Raw genomic sequence first — 16,900 nt, forward strand, 5'->3', positions numbered from 1 at the left:
AAACCCAACGTGGAAGGACTTGGGGGAAGCACAGCATTGAGACTGAGTCCTTAATGGGCAGTGATGTCTCCACACTTGGAAGGCTCCAAAACCCAACGAGGAAGGACCTGGGCTGTGCCCACAGCTGAGTCATTTGAGATGTGGGATACATACAGCCCTCCAGATATCCCATCTCAGCTGCACCACGATCCACCTCAACGAAGATCTCAACACTGGCACCACAGCTGGGACCAGCTCGCAGTCATCACCACAAACACAAATAAGGTATCCTAGCTAGGAACCCTGTGATTTGGTGTTATGAAGCCATAAAAGACCCCCAACTGTGCCGCCATCCCCTGTCCCACCCTGCTCCCATGGGAGCACGTCCTCGCCGTCCGCCTGTGGCAGCACCAGACTCTGAGGAAGATGTTATCAGATCTTTCCCAACTTGGCCGCTCTTTTATTGACTTCTCCAAATAAAACAAACATTTGGGCTCCCGGAAGCCATTGCTGGCTTATCTGCTTGTGGCTAGCAGCCCTGCAGGGACGGCAGAGGTGGCCTTGGTGGGGGACTATATAGGGGCTCATATATGCATTTGAGGCCCAAGGTTTACCAGCACCTGCTCAACATGAAGATCCTCTTGGTCTTCGCCACCCTCCTGGTGGGCACCTTCAGTGAGAAGCTTTTTGTGGGGTGAGTCTTGCTGAAAGCTGGGGTTGGGATAGGGATGGAATGGGGATATGAATGGGAATGGGGATGGATCCTGCTCACCTCACACGTGAAGCAAAAATCCATTTGGGTTTCTTTTGCTGGTTGTAGGAGCTCCAAGCATTCCCTAGGGAATGGAGACACATTTGGGGTTTTGCAGGAAAGCAGAGCAGGAACATTTCGCATTTGGCCCCATTTTAAAAGCTAAAACCTCTGCTAATGTGTTTTATTTCATAATGCTAATCTCTGGAAATCCCTCCCCAAATATAAATCATTGTTATCAAGGTGTGCTCTTCGTTTCACAGAAATACCCTTCTCTTCTGCTAAAGCCAAACCTGCCTTGTTTCCTACAATTTAGACACTCTTGTGATCAAAGGAAGGCGTGAGACCACCTTGGGCTCCCCAGTGCTCACATTTTTTTCTCATGCATGTTCTGAACATACAATTTGTAACTCAATAAGGACCACTCATACCATCTCCTTCCTGTCCCCTGCACCCACTGATGGCTCTACCTCCCACTAGGGACCAAGTCCTCCGTGCTGTGGCCAGCAATGAGGAGCAGATTGCCCTGCTCAGGGCACTGGGTGAGCAGGTGGACCTGCAGGTGAGCACACCATAATACCATTTTTTTACTTATTATTTTGCTTGAATGAAGAAGCTGGGTTGATGTGGGGGATTTGAATCCTGGCAAGAAATTATGGCAACTGGGAGTAGCAGAGAGATAGATCGGTGACAGGGAAGAGACTCCCCACCACAAACCTGATTTAAAGTTTATCTTTACCAAAAGACCCAAACTGGCACACGGTGACTCCATCATCTCATTGCAGCTGCTCAGTTCACAAATCCTCTTTGTTCAAGGACGTGTCAGCGAGTGATTTGGGCTGAAGTATTTCTATAGAGAAGGTCCGTCGAGTCAGGCAAAGAGACCTCCAACCCTCCTGGTCCCCATATTTCTCTAGATATCTTTTTAAATGTTAAAAGACAGTAGGAATGGAGAATGTCTTATATGCTTCAAGGCAGTAGAGATTGAGAACTTCGTAGATCTTTCAAGGAATGGAGAACATCTTAGATCCTTGAAGGCAGTAGGAATTGAGAACTTCCTGGATCTTCCAGAACAGTAGAAATGGGGAACTTCCTACATCCTTGAAGGCAGTAGAAATTGAGAACACCTTAGATGCTTCAACATTTGAAATGGAGGCTTTCTTAGGTCTTTTACAGCAGTTGAAATGGAGACCTTGGATCCTCCAAGGCGGTAGAAATGACTCCTCTTGTCCCCACCAGGTTGACTTCTGGCGTGACCCCACCAAACCTGGGCGCCCGGCTGACCTGAGGGTGCCTTTCTCCAGGCTGCAAGCGGTCAAAGTCTTCCTGGAACACCATGGCATTTCCTACAGCATCATGATTGAGGATGTGCAGGTAGGGCAGCCCCAGTGGATGGTGGAAACGAGGGTAAGAGAAGGCAGTGGTGGACAATGCTCTGCAAAACCCACAGATGGGGTAGAGATAGTGGGTTTTGGAGGGAAGGCACTGGCTGGGTCAGGGCTGGGTTGGATTTTTCTCCCTGAAAACTTTCTCTCTAACAGCAATTACTGGACGAGGAAAAGAGAAGCATGATGCTGTCCAGGCGGATGGAGAGAAGTGTCAACAAGTTCAATTTTGCATCCTATCACACTCTAGAGGAGGTACTTTGCTCTGTATAGTTTGTTTAGTGTTTTTGGAAGCCAAGGCATGGTTGTGTCCAGGCAAGCTCTGCATGTTGTATCTGATGCCAGACATCCTAAAACCCAAAGTTAAAGCCAGGATGAGCTAAACATCCCAGTACCTCCTTCTTTCAGATCTATGACTGGATGGACACCCTTGTGGCAGATCACCCCAACCTTGTTAGCAAGATCCAGATTGGTGAGAGCTATGAGAGGAGACCCCTCTATGTGCTGAAGGTGAGTACAGGGCCAACCTCTTTTCATCCCAACCAGGTGCTGGAGCACTATGGGGTGTAGTCCTTGGAGTTCCCCAAACCTACCTGGATATGGGGTTGGGCACAGACCTATTGGAGCTGGGGCAACCAGATGGACCAGTGGTGCCTCCAACCCCAATCCTTCTGCCATTCTGGGAGCCTCAAGGCTGACATCCCATTCTCTGCACAGTTCAGCACTGGGGGATCGAATCGACCAGCAGTCTGGTTGGACACTGGTATCCACTCACGTGAATGGGTCACCCAAGCCACCGGCGTATGGACGGCCAACAAGGTAACCCCATAACACAGACATCACCATCCAAGTGGGGTTGGGAGTGCCTGTGAGTGAATGAGACATCACCCAAATCTCACTGGCATGAGATAGCCCACCATCATTGCATCCACCCGTGGCAATAAGCTTGGGCACCAGCTGGGGTCATTCCTGGGCTTACAATCCAATAATCAATCCCAATTTCTTCAATAAAATCCAAACAATGGTACCAACCTCATCCCAAACGCATGCATGTGAAAAGGGAGAGAGAAGGGAAAAACAAAAGGGATGAACAGGTCTTTGAAGTCCTTTGAACTTCAAACTTTGAAGGGCAATATTCTTGGGGTCATAGGTTGGAGTTGGGTTGGGGTTGTAAGCTGAGTGGGGACTGTCCACAAAGGGTGAAGGGCAGAAGTCCAGTCCCAATCCACCTCCATGGATTCTGTAGTTGAACCCAACTGGGGAAAAAAAAAATCCTACAGCCTTTCCAGTTCTAGAGTCTCTTGTTCCTGGGACACTGAGGCAGCTCCCGCTCTCCTCCCAATACAGCTCGCTGAAGATTATGGCCGTGACCCCACTGTCACCTCCCTTCTGGACACCATGGACATCTTCTTTGAGATTGTCACCAACCCCGATGGCTACGCCTTCACCCATAGCACTGTGAGTGTGGGGACACTTTGGGGGATTGCATGTCCCAATGGTTGCTTCCAGCCATCATGTCTATCAGTGTTTTCTTTGGCTGGCACATGGAGGTGACTTTGTGCACCTGTGGTCTCACATAGAACCGCCTGTGGAGAAAAACGAGGTCCATCAACGCTGGCTCCTCCTGCATTGGTGTGGACCCCAACCGAAATTGGGATGCGGGCTTTGGAGGTGAGGTATCTCTCACATCAAAACCTTGAACCTTCCTGTTGTTGGGGGGAAAAGCCCTTCCAGTGCACCTCATTTCTCCTCCATCATTCCCCAGATGCTGGTTCCAGCAGCAACCCCTGCTCTGAAACCTATCACGGCCCCTATGCCCACTCTGAGAGCGAAGTGAAATCTATTGTGGACTTCATCCAAAGCCACGGGAACGTGAAAGGACTCATCTCCATCCACAGCTACTCCCAGATGTTGATGTTCCCCTATGGCTACAAGAGGACACCTGCACCTGATCATGAGGAACTGGTGAGATGACCCCCCAAAGATTGCTATGGGGCTGCAATCACCGGCTTTGGGGATAAATGGTTGGAGTAGATGATCCTAATGGTCTTTCCAGTCTTGATGATTCTGTGATCCTATGAAAAGTCAGGTCAGGCTGTGCTGGGACCCCAGTATTCCTCCCATTAGATGCAACCTGCATGTTGAGTCCACCATCATCTGGGTCCTTTGGGGAGAGAAATTGCAAAATGTGCCTCTTTTCTGACAAAAATTAAGGGTGTTTCAGGGAAAAGCAAGAGCAGAGGGGTAGGAAAAGATGATGGGCTTTGAATCCTGGGGTCCCCGATGACTTGGGGAGATGTTGAGTCTGCTGGATCTCACTGTTTTGGGGCTCTCTGTTGCAGAATGAGTTGGCTAAAAAGGCAGTGAACGACCTGGCTGCAGTGTACGGAACACAATACACCTACGGCAGCATTGCGGACACCATCTGTAAGCATCCCTACCCCAAAGCACCTTGACCAACCCTACAACACGTCCAACACTCTGTGTTGGGGTCACATCTTCCTTCCTTTCCCTACAGACCTGGCAGCTGGCACCACTGTTGACTGGGCTTATGACAACGGGGTGAAATATTCCTATACCTTTGAGCTGAGGGATACGGGGCGCTATGGCTTCCTCTTGCCCAGCAGTCAGATCATACCCACCGCCACCGAGACATGGCCGGCACTGCTGGACATCTTGGTTCACATCCAACAGCACCCATACTGAGCCCACTGGTGTTAATGGGGAGGTGAACCCCACTGATCCTACCCCACCATACAACTCAATAAAGAATCCCATAGATTCTATGTGGTTTAAGGCTAGAACTTTTTTTTTTTCATGGTAGACTCCAAAAATTCATAGAATACCCTATATTGGAAAGGACCCATAAGGATCATTGAGTCCAATGAATCACAGAACATCCCGAGTTGGAAATGATCCATAAGGATTATAGGATCCAACTGCTGGCTCCATATAGAAGCACCTAAAAAACAGACCATATGGCTGAGAAATAGTGAAATATATATATATATATATAAAATAAGATTTAGGAATCTGTTTTTAGGAATTTACAAACCTTATTCTCCCATTTTTGTTTTGGTCTTACACATTGCCCGTCCCCATCCTTTGGGATCAACAACCCCAAAGGACATTGGAGAGGTTAAATGGCCAACCCCAAACTTAGTGCTTTTGGGGCAGCTCTGACATCCCTTCCCTTTGCTTTGGGTAGGCAGAGGGGGCACCTTTGGGGACAAAAGGGGAATGTCTTTGTGTGCCAAGGTCTTCTAAGAATTTCCTGTCCCAGCTGAGACAACACGCACCTGTGCTAAACTTTAATCCTATTCCCAACCCCCAAGCAAACACTGCTTTGGGTCATGAGAAAACCAACACCTTGCACAGCCCAACGTTCCCTTTTTCTCCTCCTCCGTGGGCGGTGGGATTTGGGATCCAGCACCTGCTGTTACCTCTCCCATGTCCTGCCCTCTTTGAGTCACCGACGGCTCCATCCGGTTCCCAGCTCCCGGAACGGGTTTCACCCAACCTTGACCACACAGCCCGGATCCTTCCCACAGCCCTGGGAATTTGGGCAGCTGGAGGGGGCCGGGCTGGAGGGCAGCAGGATTTAAGATGTCCCGAGGTGCTGTGAGGACCTGGGAGGGATTCAGTCGGCTGGAAATGAGGGTTCTCCTGTTGCTGGCTGCCCTGGGGGCAGTGGCTGCTGCCACCACTGAGAACTTTGTTGGGTAAGAGGTGGTTGGGATGGGGATATTGACTGGAATGATGACAACAGGTTGGTTGGGGACATTGGCTGGGATGGGGACGGTGTCTGTGATAGGGACTTTGTCTGGGATGGAGACAGCAGCTGGTTCAGTCCCTTTTTGACAAGGACAGTTGTGTGTGGGATGGATGGGGGTGCTGGCTGTGCTGGACCCCACAATCTACCTTCTAACCCCACAGGCACCAAGTGCTACGCATTGTCCCCAACAATGATGCCGAGCTGCAGAAGGTGCGGGAGCTGCAGGAGCTGGAACACCTGCAGGTATGGGACAGGAGCGGGGGGAGCTTTTAGGGACCCCTTCCAAGTCTTCTACTTTGCACCCCCTGAGCTTTGGTGTAAAGCAGGGATGTCCCATTGTTGGTTGGGAGAGAGTGACTTCCCATTGTGTAGTAGAGGTGGAGAAGATAACCCATAGTGTGTTACCTAAAGAAAAACAAGACAGAATGGGGAGGAGGAGGCACAACCTGACCCTTGTCCCATTTTCTCTCCAACCCAGCTGGATTTCTGGCTTTCACCCCGTGGCCTTGGGGACCCGGTCGACATCCGTGTGCCCTTCCCCAGCCTGCAGCCCCTCAAAGTCCACCTGGAGGCCAATGGCATCCCCTACTCCATTATGATCGAGAATGTGCAGGTCAGTGGTGCCAGTGGAAGCGGTGGGTGGGAATCACGGGCTGGTGATGGACGAGGTTTTATCTTGCCCCATCTCCCACAGGCGCTGGTGGACCTTGAGCAGATGCAGATGCTTCGTCGCCGTCGTTTTCGGCCACTCTCCACCAGTACCTTTGAGTACACCAGCTACCACACCCTGGAGGAGGTGATACTCTGCATGGGGGAAGCACAAGATTTGGGACATTTTGGGGTGGAGGGGAAGAGGAGGAAAACAAAAAGTCACATTTTAGAGTTGGTTTTGTAAAGGAATTTTTTCTAAATGGAGGAATTAACGAGCCATTCATAGAATCATAGATCCGTTAAGGTTAGAAAAGACATCTAAGATCATCCAGTCCGACCATCCACCTTCCACCAATTCTGCCCACTGAACTCTGTCCCCAAGAACCACACCTTCTAATTCACCTACACACTCATGATCCCCTGCGTCCCTCTCTCAAACCCAGATCTATGCCTTCATGGACCTGCTGGTGGCTGAAAACCCAAAACTGGTCAGCAAGCTGGAGATCGGCCGTACAACAGAGAACCGCCCCATCTACGTGCTGAAGGTACGGGATCTAGGGGGGCCTTTTAGGTGACAAGATACATGATTTGGTCCTTGCATGGTCCCAACTGCCCCATTTATGCAATTCCAGTTCAGCAAAGGTGGCACAAATCGCCCGGCCATTTGGATTGACACTGGCATCCACTCCCGTGAATGGGTGACACAAGCAAGCGGCGTTTGGTTCGCCAAGAAGGTACAGGGCAGATTTTACACCTCCAAAAGGCTACGAGGTCCTGTAGACCCCTGGAACATGGTCTGATCACCCCAATGGTGCTCCATCCAGCCCCAAATCACCATCCTCTCTAGATTGTCCAAGAGCAAAATGGAGGTCTGGCCAACATCCTGGACCAGATGGACATCTTCCTGGAGATCATCACCAACCCTGATGGCTTTGTCTTCACCCACACCTCGGTAGGGAGCCGGCATTCATCTCACCTGATATTGGTTGGAGGTGGGGAGCTGGATGTGGGCACCACACAGCCCCTGAGAGCTCAAAGCCTCTCTGTCCACATGTCTGTGGGTTAAAAAGGGGACAGCCATGACCCATCCGTGTCCCTCAAATTGCTTTTTGCTTCTCTGCTTGAAGCTGGAGACGCTCCAGCCCTGGATTCTGATTGAGTTGGTTCTGCCCTTCTAGAATCGTATGTGGCGCAAGACCAGGTCCAAGCGATCCGGATCCCTCTGCGTCGGCGTTGACCCCAACCGCAACTGGGACGCAGGGTTTGGAGGTCAGAACTCTCCCTTACACCTGACAGATTGTGTCCTGTCCTACAGGTGGAGCCCCAGAAGCATTTCTCCTTGGCCTCTTGTGACTCTCTGAGCCACCCAAGTGCTAATAAATGCTATATTTTCCCCATTCTTTTCTCCCCAGGCTCTGGGGCCAGCAGCAGCCCCTGCTCAGAGACGTACCGTGGGCCCTACGCCAACTCGGAGCCAGAGGTGAAGGCCATCGTGGACTTTGTGAAGAGCCACGGGAACATCAAAGCTTTCGTCTCCATCCACAGCTACTCCCAGCTTCTGCTCTATCCCTATGGCTACACCACCGCCGCTGTGCCTGACAAGGAGGAACTGGTAGGGCCTATGTAGGGGACACCATGAGATACCCACATGAAACCCCATGCAAGCAGGAAAGAAGCCCTGCCTCCACCATGGGGACTCCCCAAGGCCAATACTATTGAGTTTTGTCACTGTTTTTTGACGTTAGGATGAGTGTAAAAGCCTTTTTTCCCCCCCTTGTTCTATCACAGACTTTCCCCTTCCCCCAAATCACCTTTCTGTGTCTTACCCAACAGCACCAGGTCGCAAAGAAGGCTGTGGAAGCTCTGTCCTCTCTGTATGGCACGCAATACAAGTATGGCAGCATCATCACCACCATCTGTAAGTAATGGAGGTTGTTCTCCTCCCAGTGAAACCAAAATCACTCCTTGTGTCCTACCATGAAACAACCATGAGATGCAGAGCGAGCAAAGTTCTGCTCTTTCCTCACCAAGATCAAGCAAGTGGAGGAACCATCGACTGGACCTACAATCAAGGCATTAAATACTCCTTCACCTTTGAGCTCCGGGACACGGGACGCTACGGGTTCCTGCTGCCTGCCAGCCAGATTGTCCCCACTGCCCAGGAGACATGGAAAGCACTGGAGGTCATCATGGCACATACACGGGATCACCTCTACTGAGCAGGATCCGGAGTTGAGCGGTGGCTGAGTTGACTGGGGAGAAGAATGCAATAAATAAACAGGGAAACAAACAAAGAAATGATAGTTTGGTTGGCGTTTCCCTTCTTCCACTCACAACAAAAAGCTTTTTTTTTGGAGATTCAATGGTCCAGCTGATAGCCAACACTGTTCATTGACCTATTGAAACTTCCAGACTACAGAGAGCTCATTCATTCTTTCCAAACCAAGTCAAAAGTCCAATAAAAACCCCACAACCACCCACAAAAACTTATCAAGACAGTAGAGTGACTGGAGAATGCATTTGTTGCCCTGTATTAGGAGGATCTTAAACAGCACCAACTGTTTTGTCCCCCCCATTTTGAATGGTTTTCACACAGACCAAAGCAGTTGGGTTTTCAGCTCCTACTCCAACCACTGGACAGCAAAACCAGGGCTTGATTTAAGGCAGCACACGCAGCCCTGACTCTCACCATTTTCAGCAAGATCTATCTGTAACACCATCACCTCCTTGTGCTCAATAGAGTGAAATGACTCCTCTATCCCCATACAGCTGGGACTAAGAGGAATATAAATAACATCCTGGTACTCAGCTTCAGCTATATTGCCCCAGAAATGGTACCAACCAAACTAGGCAAGCCATCATCTTGAAGCGAGCTGGAGGTGGTTCAATACTTTTATTTCACAGTGACATGGAAGTGGAGGTACCATAAAGAACGGAAAGAAGCAGGCAGCTGAGGACACGCAGATTGAAATACACATGTGTTTGAGCCCCATCACACCCCAGTGCTCAAAGCTAAATGTGGCATTGCCATGACGTCTCCAAGGTGGAGATTCTGCTTGTAAGCCAACCTGATCTTAAAGAAATGACTCCAAAGCACACGGGGAAGGGTATACATAGGAATAAACCTCTGATTCACCTTATAATACAGAACCACTTCATAAAACATCCATAATGAAAGACAACTTCCACGCTACAGCGCCGCGCTGGCCGTTACTTCCCAATAACATCTTTATTACAAACACTTCTGCTCGTTAACATAAATTAAAATAAGAGAGGTAAGGAATCCTCTCTCTGCTGTTTTGGCAATAAGCTGAATGTCCATCCCTGCCATAAAACAACACGCTTTCTGCTCACCATTTTCTGACCCATTTCCTTTCACTGTTAGCACAGCCCGCAGCTCTGAGCCCAGCTCAGAGGAACGTTTGCTACAGACACAGGTATAGGTCTTTCATACCCATTACTACTTGGTCACAGGCTTCACTACTGGTTTTCCCCCCTCCCCTACACAAAACCTGTCCTGAAGGTCACTTTCCCAACGTGATGCTGCTCCTACACGACATCACATCAACCCTTCCATCTCCCCAGCCTTACCCAAGCTGCCATTTATACATCAGCACCGTTTTTCCTCTGCGTATTCCTAAAATGACAAACAGGGCTGCACTGCTCAGAGTTCCCAGAACCTGGACGCTCATTTATTCAGTAGAAGGAGACACAGCTGCTTATTTCCATGGCCTGTTTTGGAGGCTGCTCCTGTTGAGCACGCGGGATCCCGCCACGCTGGGGAGGCTGGCGCTGCTCCGTGCTGTTGTTGCTTTGGAATCGCGTCCCGAAGTGCCACGGCTAAGGCGACCTGAAGGAAAAGGATTGGAAAAACCAAGTGTGATGGAGAATGATGACATGCCAATGGCTTGCTGCCCCTTGTTACTGTCCTAGCTTGTATCTTATAGACCCTCCAGTAATTCCATGGGGAGTTCTGGGCAGTTTCAATCAGACTCTTTGTTCTGCACAGCTTAAGAACTTGCAAAACCAGCTCACCACCAAGAAAACCTAAAGGCATTTAAATACAGCCCACATAAGACTTCAGTTCTTTGGGAACAGCACAGTTTGGAAATAAACCTCTCCCCATTCCCATCTCACTACAAGAATACAGCAAAGCAGGGGAAGGCTGCGTGGCATCTGGCTTGGATTCTTACTGGCAGTGTCCGAAGGAAGCCGCTCCTCCTCGAGGTAGTACTTAATCTTCTGCAGATCTTCTGCTGAGTACCTCCATTTGCTCTCAGCGCGGGTGGGTGGCACTTTGGGAGCAGGCTTTTTTCGGGCAGACCCCGTGGGAGCTGCCACCTGGCAGGAGATGGGGAGTGAGCCGGTGATGAGTCCTTCTGGGACCTTCTGTGCAAGCACCTTCAGCCCTGGAGATGTACAGACAACATGTTGTTAATGACGGCCATCCAAGGTGGGAGCGGTGATTTCACCATCACATGATGGATCCAACCATCTCTTTTTCACCTCCAGCTCACACAAATCCCACTCCCCCCTCTTGTCCTGCCCTTCCCCACTGACCTCCAGACAACATGAACAAGTTCTCAAAGCCCCTCTCACACATGGTGGTGGCAGCCTGGCTGGCGAGCCGCTCATCGTCGTCGTATAAGATTATAATCTTCCCATGGGCATTTTTCTGATGGGTGGAAGAGCTAAGGGTGTATCTGTCCATTTGTGGTGACTTAAAACCATAGAATCACCAGTGTTGGAAGAAACCCCTGAAATCATCCAGTCCTACTGTTGATCGAGACTTAAAACATTTCAGAATGAGGTTGGAGATAGAGGTTGGGTGATTTCCAGCTATTGGCTAGGAATGCCTTCCCTTCAATGTTTCAAAATCTGATTTCCCAGCAGCTGAAGCTTGCCAGGCAATTGAAGGGCACAGCATGATCCCCACTGTGAGCATATATTCCACCACTGATCTGAACACTGGTTAGCAACAACCAGTTAGAAACAATTTGTTGACAACCAACCCTCTTCCCTGCAGATCTCCCATAATAACAACTTGGGAAACGATCAGCCTAATCCCGGCTAATAATCCTCTTTCTGTCCCCCTGAGAAGAGACAATCCTCATCAAGGTGCTGGGAGGAAGCCAAAGGATTTGATTTGAAACCCAGTGATGGAGCAACAGCACGAGACAGCTGCCCAAGGGATATAGTTATGGCTGCTGGAAGGCAAATCCAATCCTAGGAAGCACCAAATTCAGACAGCTCCCACCAAGACCATGAGGTTCCTGCTCTGAGGATCTAAAACCCAGCATCTGATGGCTGCAGCAGAGCCCCACCATATAATCAAAGCCAGAAGAAAGAAGTTTCCCTCCCACCCTCCTTGGAATCCCAGGGTTTTGGTGGCTAAACACTGTCCTGGTCAGAGTAATTGGTTTTGGAATTGGTTTTGGAAGCCAACATGCCACCAGTTGGTTTTTCCTCACTGCTGTTGATTCCAGCACTACGTATAAAGGATACATATTCCAGAATACTGTTTGTGAATGGATTCACGGCTCTAGACAGCATTGCAATAGGATAAGAATAAGCTGCAGAAGAGGGGGAGAAAAAAAAGAGAAAAAAGAAATCAGACTGCTGGTCAACACCAACATCACATCTGCAACACAGCTGACACAGGGCTGTAAGAATAATAGATATGGAAAACAGAGTGGAAACTCAGTGAGTAAGGGATTAATATCAGCCCCTCATCCCTTTCCAAGGAGGATGGATGAGTGCAGAGAGCACCCAAGCAAAGCCCACCAGAATAACACACAGCTCTTTATAAGCCACCAGCTGACACCAGGCTGGGATTGCAGGCTCCTCACCTCCAACTATGTGACACTGGTCGTAAGCATCGCGGTCTCGTACATCTAAGAGTAGGAAGGGGCAGTCAGGATAAGGAGCATCCTTCACCTGGTTGTCTGCCTTCTTACGAGTGTCCTTTTCTATATCCAATTCACCGACACCGCTTATCAAACTGCAAGAGGAAAGCAGACGTTATGGTGTAAGTGCTCCCTCTGAACACTTAGTTTTCCCAATAGTTCATTTCTGTTTTAGCAGCTGTTAAGACAACAGTTATCTGCCATGAGATAAAGTTGGTTTGGTGTTGTTATCAGGCACCTCTGCAGCGTGGATCGACACGATTCTCCAGCTCCGGCGTTGTTTATGAACAGGACAGGACTGGGGGGTGTCCCATTGGGGCTCCCTTTGCCATTTGTCCCCTCTGTGGGCTCAGCATCTGAAGCAGCAGAATTGCCATCTGTGGAGAGAGCAGAAAGATTAAAGAGCTGCAGGGAATGGACAAGCAGGTTTTGAGCCCTGTTATGAAAGGAAGCGCAACTCAGCAACAGCCTCATCCTCACTCTCTTACAAGGATGACTTACTGAGAGCCCCGTGTCAAAAAGAGACACATGATTTCTGAGGGCTGAATATCTCCTTTTTAGGAATATAACAGCTCATCTCATTCTTGATGCATGTAATACATTGAGTTAATGCTCTAAAACTTCACAGCTTGATGACTCTCCTCCTTGAGAGAGCATTTCTGCTTTAGCAGTTACACATCCCAGAACAGAATGGCTGCAGATGGGGTTATTTCCCCCCAATTAAAGGGCTTGCTATGCCTATTAGGGCACAGTTTAATGCATGACAGTGATCTACAGCCCCATCTCTTTGTGCTCGCAATAAATATCGTTACCTTCCAGCTTGTGGATCTCCTCATTCGTCACTTCTAAGGTTTCATCAGACAGAGAAGCAACTTGAACGACCTGCAAGGAACAAAAGCAAGCCACAAAGCCTTGACACACATACAGAGATATCAGTGAAAGACAGCAAGGATCACCTCAAAGAAGAATAATCCTCGAGCCAACATATCTTTAACTCAGTATACTTTCCACTGGGGTTAGGGGTCAAATACAGGTGTATATTTGAGAGAGGCTTGCAGAGTTAGAGTCATTTATTAAGCAGAAGTTCTAACAAAAAGGAAGAATTCACTGATTCAGGACAAAGCAAGACAAGAAGCTGCAGGAGAACTCCATTAGAAAAGAATGAGCTATTGTCTGAGGGCTATGTAACCATAGGGAAAGCTTTGAGTAAAGCAAGGACAATGAGAGAAGATCCATACGTACCAGCTGGGCAAATGTAGTCACTTTCAGCCTTTTAAACAGCTCGTCCTTTCTGTACCTGTAATCTTCAAACACAAAACAGAATAGAGTCAACACACCTCAAAGCAATTCTCAGCTCTTACACACAGCAGGTGAAGGCACTGCCTTGGTTACTTGGCAGATCCTTGTAGAACAAGGCTGAGATACACCCATGTTCTAAGCTCTATTGGAAACACTGAGCTCTAATATTACACATCTGTGTTCAATCTGACCCATTGAGACTCTCTGGGTTTTCTCGTGCTGACAATTAATAAATCAGAAGGAACTGGAACGTAACACAAAATGAGCAACCCAACACAAGGGGTTTAAGGCAGGAAATGGAGCAGATTGCTGCAGATGCCAGCTCGTAGTAATTGCTGCAGAGAGATGGGACTAATTAAATCTTAAGCCTGAAGACAAAGCTTAGAGGATGAGAAAACCCCATTGGAACAACTGGCAAAGCAAGCAGAGCAGAGATGATGGAGCTCAGAGGTGATAGGGATGGAAGCCTGAGTGCTCTGAGTGCTCCCCCTTCCTTATGAGGCTTCATATCACAGACTTCCATTTGGAAATAAGTAAAATCCTTTGAATTTTCAGCATTTTCAATAACTGTTGGATACACCTGGCTGGCCTCTCTCTCTAACTAAGAGGAGCTAATAATGCAACACAGAACCTTCATCCAATCCAGTTAAGCAGCTCTAAATCTCACCATCTGCTGAACTTCCCTCGATTAAGCAGCAGGGAGATGGGGGAGGAGGGCTCCAATCCTCATCCCTCTATAACTGTATGAGGAGCAACTGCAATGCTTCCCTTATGGGAACTCTCTGTGTGAGATTCCCATCCCATCCCTGCAGGAGCAAGTTGATTCATTCCCAGCAAACCCAGTAGGTTTTGGGAAGTCAAAGCGATGCCCAGAGCTCCTGTAGGACTCCTTGGTTTCAAGCATCAGCTCCATAACTCTGAGATAACAGCAATAAATCTCTCTTAGACAGCACCTACCCAGTGATTCTCTCTTATATAGCACCTACCCAGCACAAAACCCTGGTCATGAGAAGAGCAAGAGGTGATTTTGATTTAGAAGGAGAACTAAAAGCAGCAAAACTTCTGGTGTAACACATAACAACAGTGATTTAGTTGTGCATAAGTGAATGTTTTCTGCCAGTCTCAGTTAAGGAAGCTTTACTCCAGAATAAGCTTTTATGGCCCAGACTTTCCCTTATGGCCCAGCTCTTCCCTTTAGCACCTGATAATTTCCAGCACTAAGCCTAACCTGGAACAAACACACCTCGAACACCTGAAGAAGGACCTCATCCATCACCACAGAGTGCAGAAGAAGAGCTGCTCCTGCCCACAAAAGCAATGAGACGTACCTGGTTCTGCCCTGGGAGCTCCGTTTGGATGCTCTGACATTGTGCTTCAGGCTGCAAAACGCTCTGTTGGATATGGAAAGTTCCTCCAGTGCTGGAGCACGGAGAAGGGAAGAGACGTGGCGTCTCTCCTCAAGCCCAAAGGATAATGATCGTGCTGCCAGCTATCTTATTTTTGATTCCACTTGGGGGTATAAAGCCCCCACTCTCTCACATTACACAGAGACAGAGAACTCGCTGTGCTACGTATTCAGAGCTGAACCCAACCGGTGTCATCTATCCATGAGAAATCAAGTGAGAGACGTTTCTGAACCCATTGAGAACACAAGGCGCCCATTCAGTGTCAGCACAATAGGAAAGTTCCTTCTGGAGCCCAAAACTAGAAACAAAGGGATTTCAACCCGAGGAGAGATTGAAAACCAACAACAAGATTCTCAGAGCTGATAATAAGAAGTGATGGCAAAGCAGTGTTTGGTGCTGAAATCTAAGTCTGTCAACACAGGATTTGGGGGAAAAAAAGGGTGTTTTCTCTCTTGGTTTTCCCAGAAGATCCGTGCAAACAAACAGCAACAAAGGGCCATTCTGCACCAAGCCAAACACAAACACGTTTACGTGCCATGTTAGAGACCTCCCTTAGACACTGAGCTCCGCCGTCTCACTGCGCTGCACTAAGAATGAAGGCTGAAAATTAATTAATCCTCATTAATTGTGTTAATTGTGGGGGTTTTTCTTTCACACCAGTAAACGCAGCTTTAAATGCAGGGGTTTAATAGCTTTGCTGGCTCTGTGTGAAAATAGTGCTGGAAATCAAGCAGGAAAGGCTCAGATTTATCAGCATGAATTTTAACAAGCTTCTTTTCGGTGGGTGCACGGGGTAAAGGATCAGCAGTGCAATGACAGCATCAGCACTGTTAGATCCAAATCACCAGTTATAGCCCCCAAAAATGGCATGAAAAAGGGGAAGGTGCTCATGAAAGAAGCAAAGTAGGAATACTATGGTATTTCATCACGCTGCTGGTGTGTGTTTATGGAGTTTCTTCATGTGGGTATTGATAGAGAGGAGATTGCTGAGCAAAAAGAGGGCTCAGGATTCAACACAGCTGCTCAGAGCTCCTTCAGTTTGGAATTAACCCACACAGTGATATCCCACCCATCTCCAGGTACTCACTTCGTTTGATTTCCTCCAGCTTCTCGAGGTATTTTGTAAGACTGCTCCCTGTAACAACAGCAATAAAGAGCTTGTTAGAAACCAGCCCATTTCATCGCAGCTATTAAGGCTCCAAGCTATGGGTACTATGATAAGGACCCCAGTTATAACGTGAGGTCTGATAGTGCTGCATAGGGTTGGGGTAAAGCAGATGAGTTGATCAGCATTGATGTTATCCCCCTCCCAATCTCTGCTGGGCTGTATTTAACCCCCCCATGGTGCCACTCACCGGTATCCAGGCGGGATTTAATGTGTTGGTACCGGGGGTTCTGAGGGATGCGTCTGGTTAAGTACTGTGGGATGAGGAGAGGGGAAAGGAATCAATACATGTTTATAGGGCAAATGATGGGGATATGGGGACGGCTCTAAGAGCACAGAGGGCAGAGAACAGCACCCTCTGATTGCCGGTAGGGCAGACTCATATATTACACTATACCAACGTAGCAGAGGGGCTCACAAGCCCCATTACAGCCAGCCCTCCGCATCCCACAGCCCCACATCACAGCTCCAGGCCCCATAAATGCCCCCCCCAGCCCCACATCACACCTCCAGGCCCCATAAATGCCCCCCCCAGCCCCACATCACACCTCCAGGCCCCATAAATGCCTCCCCCAGCCCCACA

The 16,900-nt window shown here is 48.7% G+C and overlaps 3 protein-coding genes across 3 annotated transcripts; 2 read left to right on the forward strand and 1 right to left on the reverse strand.

Annotated features, from left to right (window-relative positions):
- Positions 1–552: 552 nt before the first annotated feature.
- LOC107310992 (carboxypeptidase A1-like) lies at positions 553–5,087 on the forward strand. The gene is made up of 11 exons (XM_015857187.2): positions 553–673; positions 1,211–1,292; positions 1,970–2,104; positions 2,272–2,370; positions 2,524–2,625; positions 2,833–2,934; positions 3,463–3,573; positions 3,696–3,786; positions 3,881–4,080; positions 4,458–4,542; positions 4,634–5,087. The coding sequence occupies exons 1-11, from the start codon at positions 570–572 to the stop codon at positions 4,819–4,821; spliced, it is 1,299 nt and encodes a 432-aa protein (XP_015712673.1). The 5' UTR covers positions 553–569; the 3' UTR covers positions 4,822–5,087.
- An 84-nt stretch (positions 5,088–5,171) lies between these two features.
- Positions 5,172–8,842, forward strand: LOC107311154 (carboxypeptidase A1-like). Its single transcript, XM_032448113.1, has 11 exons — positions 5,172–5,837; positions 6,052–6,133; positions 6,369–6,503; positions 6,585–6,686; positions 6,985–7,086; positions 7,174–7,275; positions 7,389–7,493; positions 7,720–7,810; positions 7,954–8,153; positions 8,375–8,459; positions 8,573–8,842. Exons 1-11 carry the CDS (start codon positions 5,722–5,724, stop codon positions 8,758–8,760), a joined length of 1,308 nt encoding a protein of 435 aa, XP_032304004.1. The 5' UTR covers positions 5,172–5,721; the 3' UTR covers positions 8,761–8,842.
- Positions 8,843–9,415: 573 nt separating this feature from the next.
- Positions 9,416–16,586, reverse strand: CEP41 (centrosomal protein 41; the record flags this gene model as incomplete). Its single annotated transcript, XM_015885185.2, has 10 exons — positions 9,416–10,391; positions 10,735–10,950; positions 11,102–11,216; positions 12,047–12,114; positions 12,391–12,542; positions 12,686–12,824; positions 13,260–13,329; positions 13,690–13,751; positions 16,240–16,287; positions 16,508–16,586. Coding segments are annotated over 10 exons (1,080 nt in total), but the record flags the coding sequence as incomplete, so codon positions are not given.
- Positions 16,587–16,900: the final 314 nt, after the last annotated feature.

This window comes from Coturnix japonica, chromosome 1 (genome assembly GCF_001577835.2).
Source record: "Coturnix japonica isolate 7356 chromosome 1, Coturnix japonica 2.1, whole genome shotgun sequence".
Classification (NCBI taxonomy): Eukaryota; Metazoa; Chordata; class Aves; order Galliformes; family Phasianidae; genus Coturnix; species Coturnix japonica.

Coding starts and splice junctions, on each gene's coding strand:
- LOC107310992 (XM_015857187.2), top strand. CDS start 570: ATGCATTTGAGGCCCAAGGTTTACCAGCACCTGCTCAACATGAAGATC. Junction 2,935..3,462: donor GCGTATGGACGGCCAACAAG/GTAACCCCATAA, acceptor CTCCCAATACAG/CTCGCTGAAGATTATGGCCG. Junction 4,081..4,457: donor CACCTGATCATGAGGAACTG/GTGAGATGACCC, acceptor TCTCTGTTGCAG/AATGAGTTGGCTAAAAAGGC.
- LOC107311154 (XM_032448113.1), top strand. CDS start 5,722: ATGTCCCGAGGTGCTGTGAGGACCTGGGAGGGATTCAGTCGGCTGGAA. Junction 7,276..7,388: donor GCGTTTGGTTCGCCAAGAAG/GTACAGGGCAGA, acceptor CATCCTCTCTAG/ATTGTCCAAGAGCAAAATGG. Junction 8,460..8,572: donor CAGCATCATCACCACCATCT/GTAAGTAATGGA, acceptor TTCCTCACCAAG/ATCAAGCAAGTGGAGGAACC.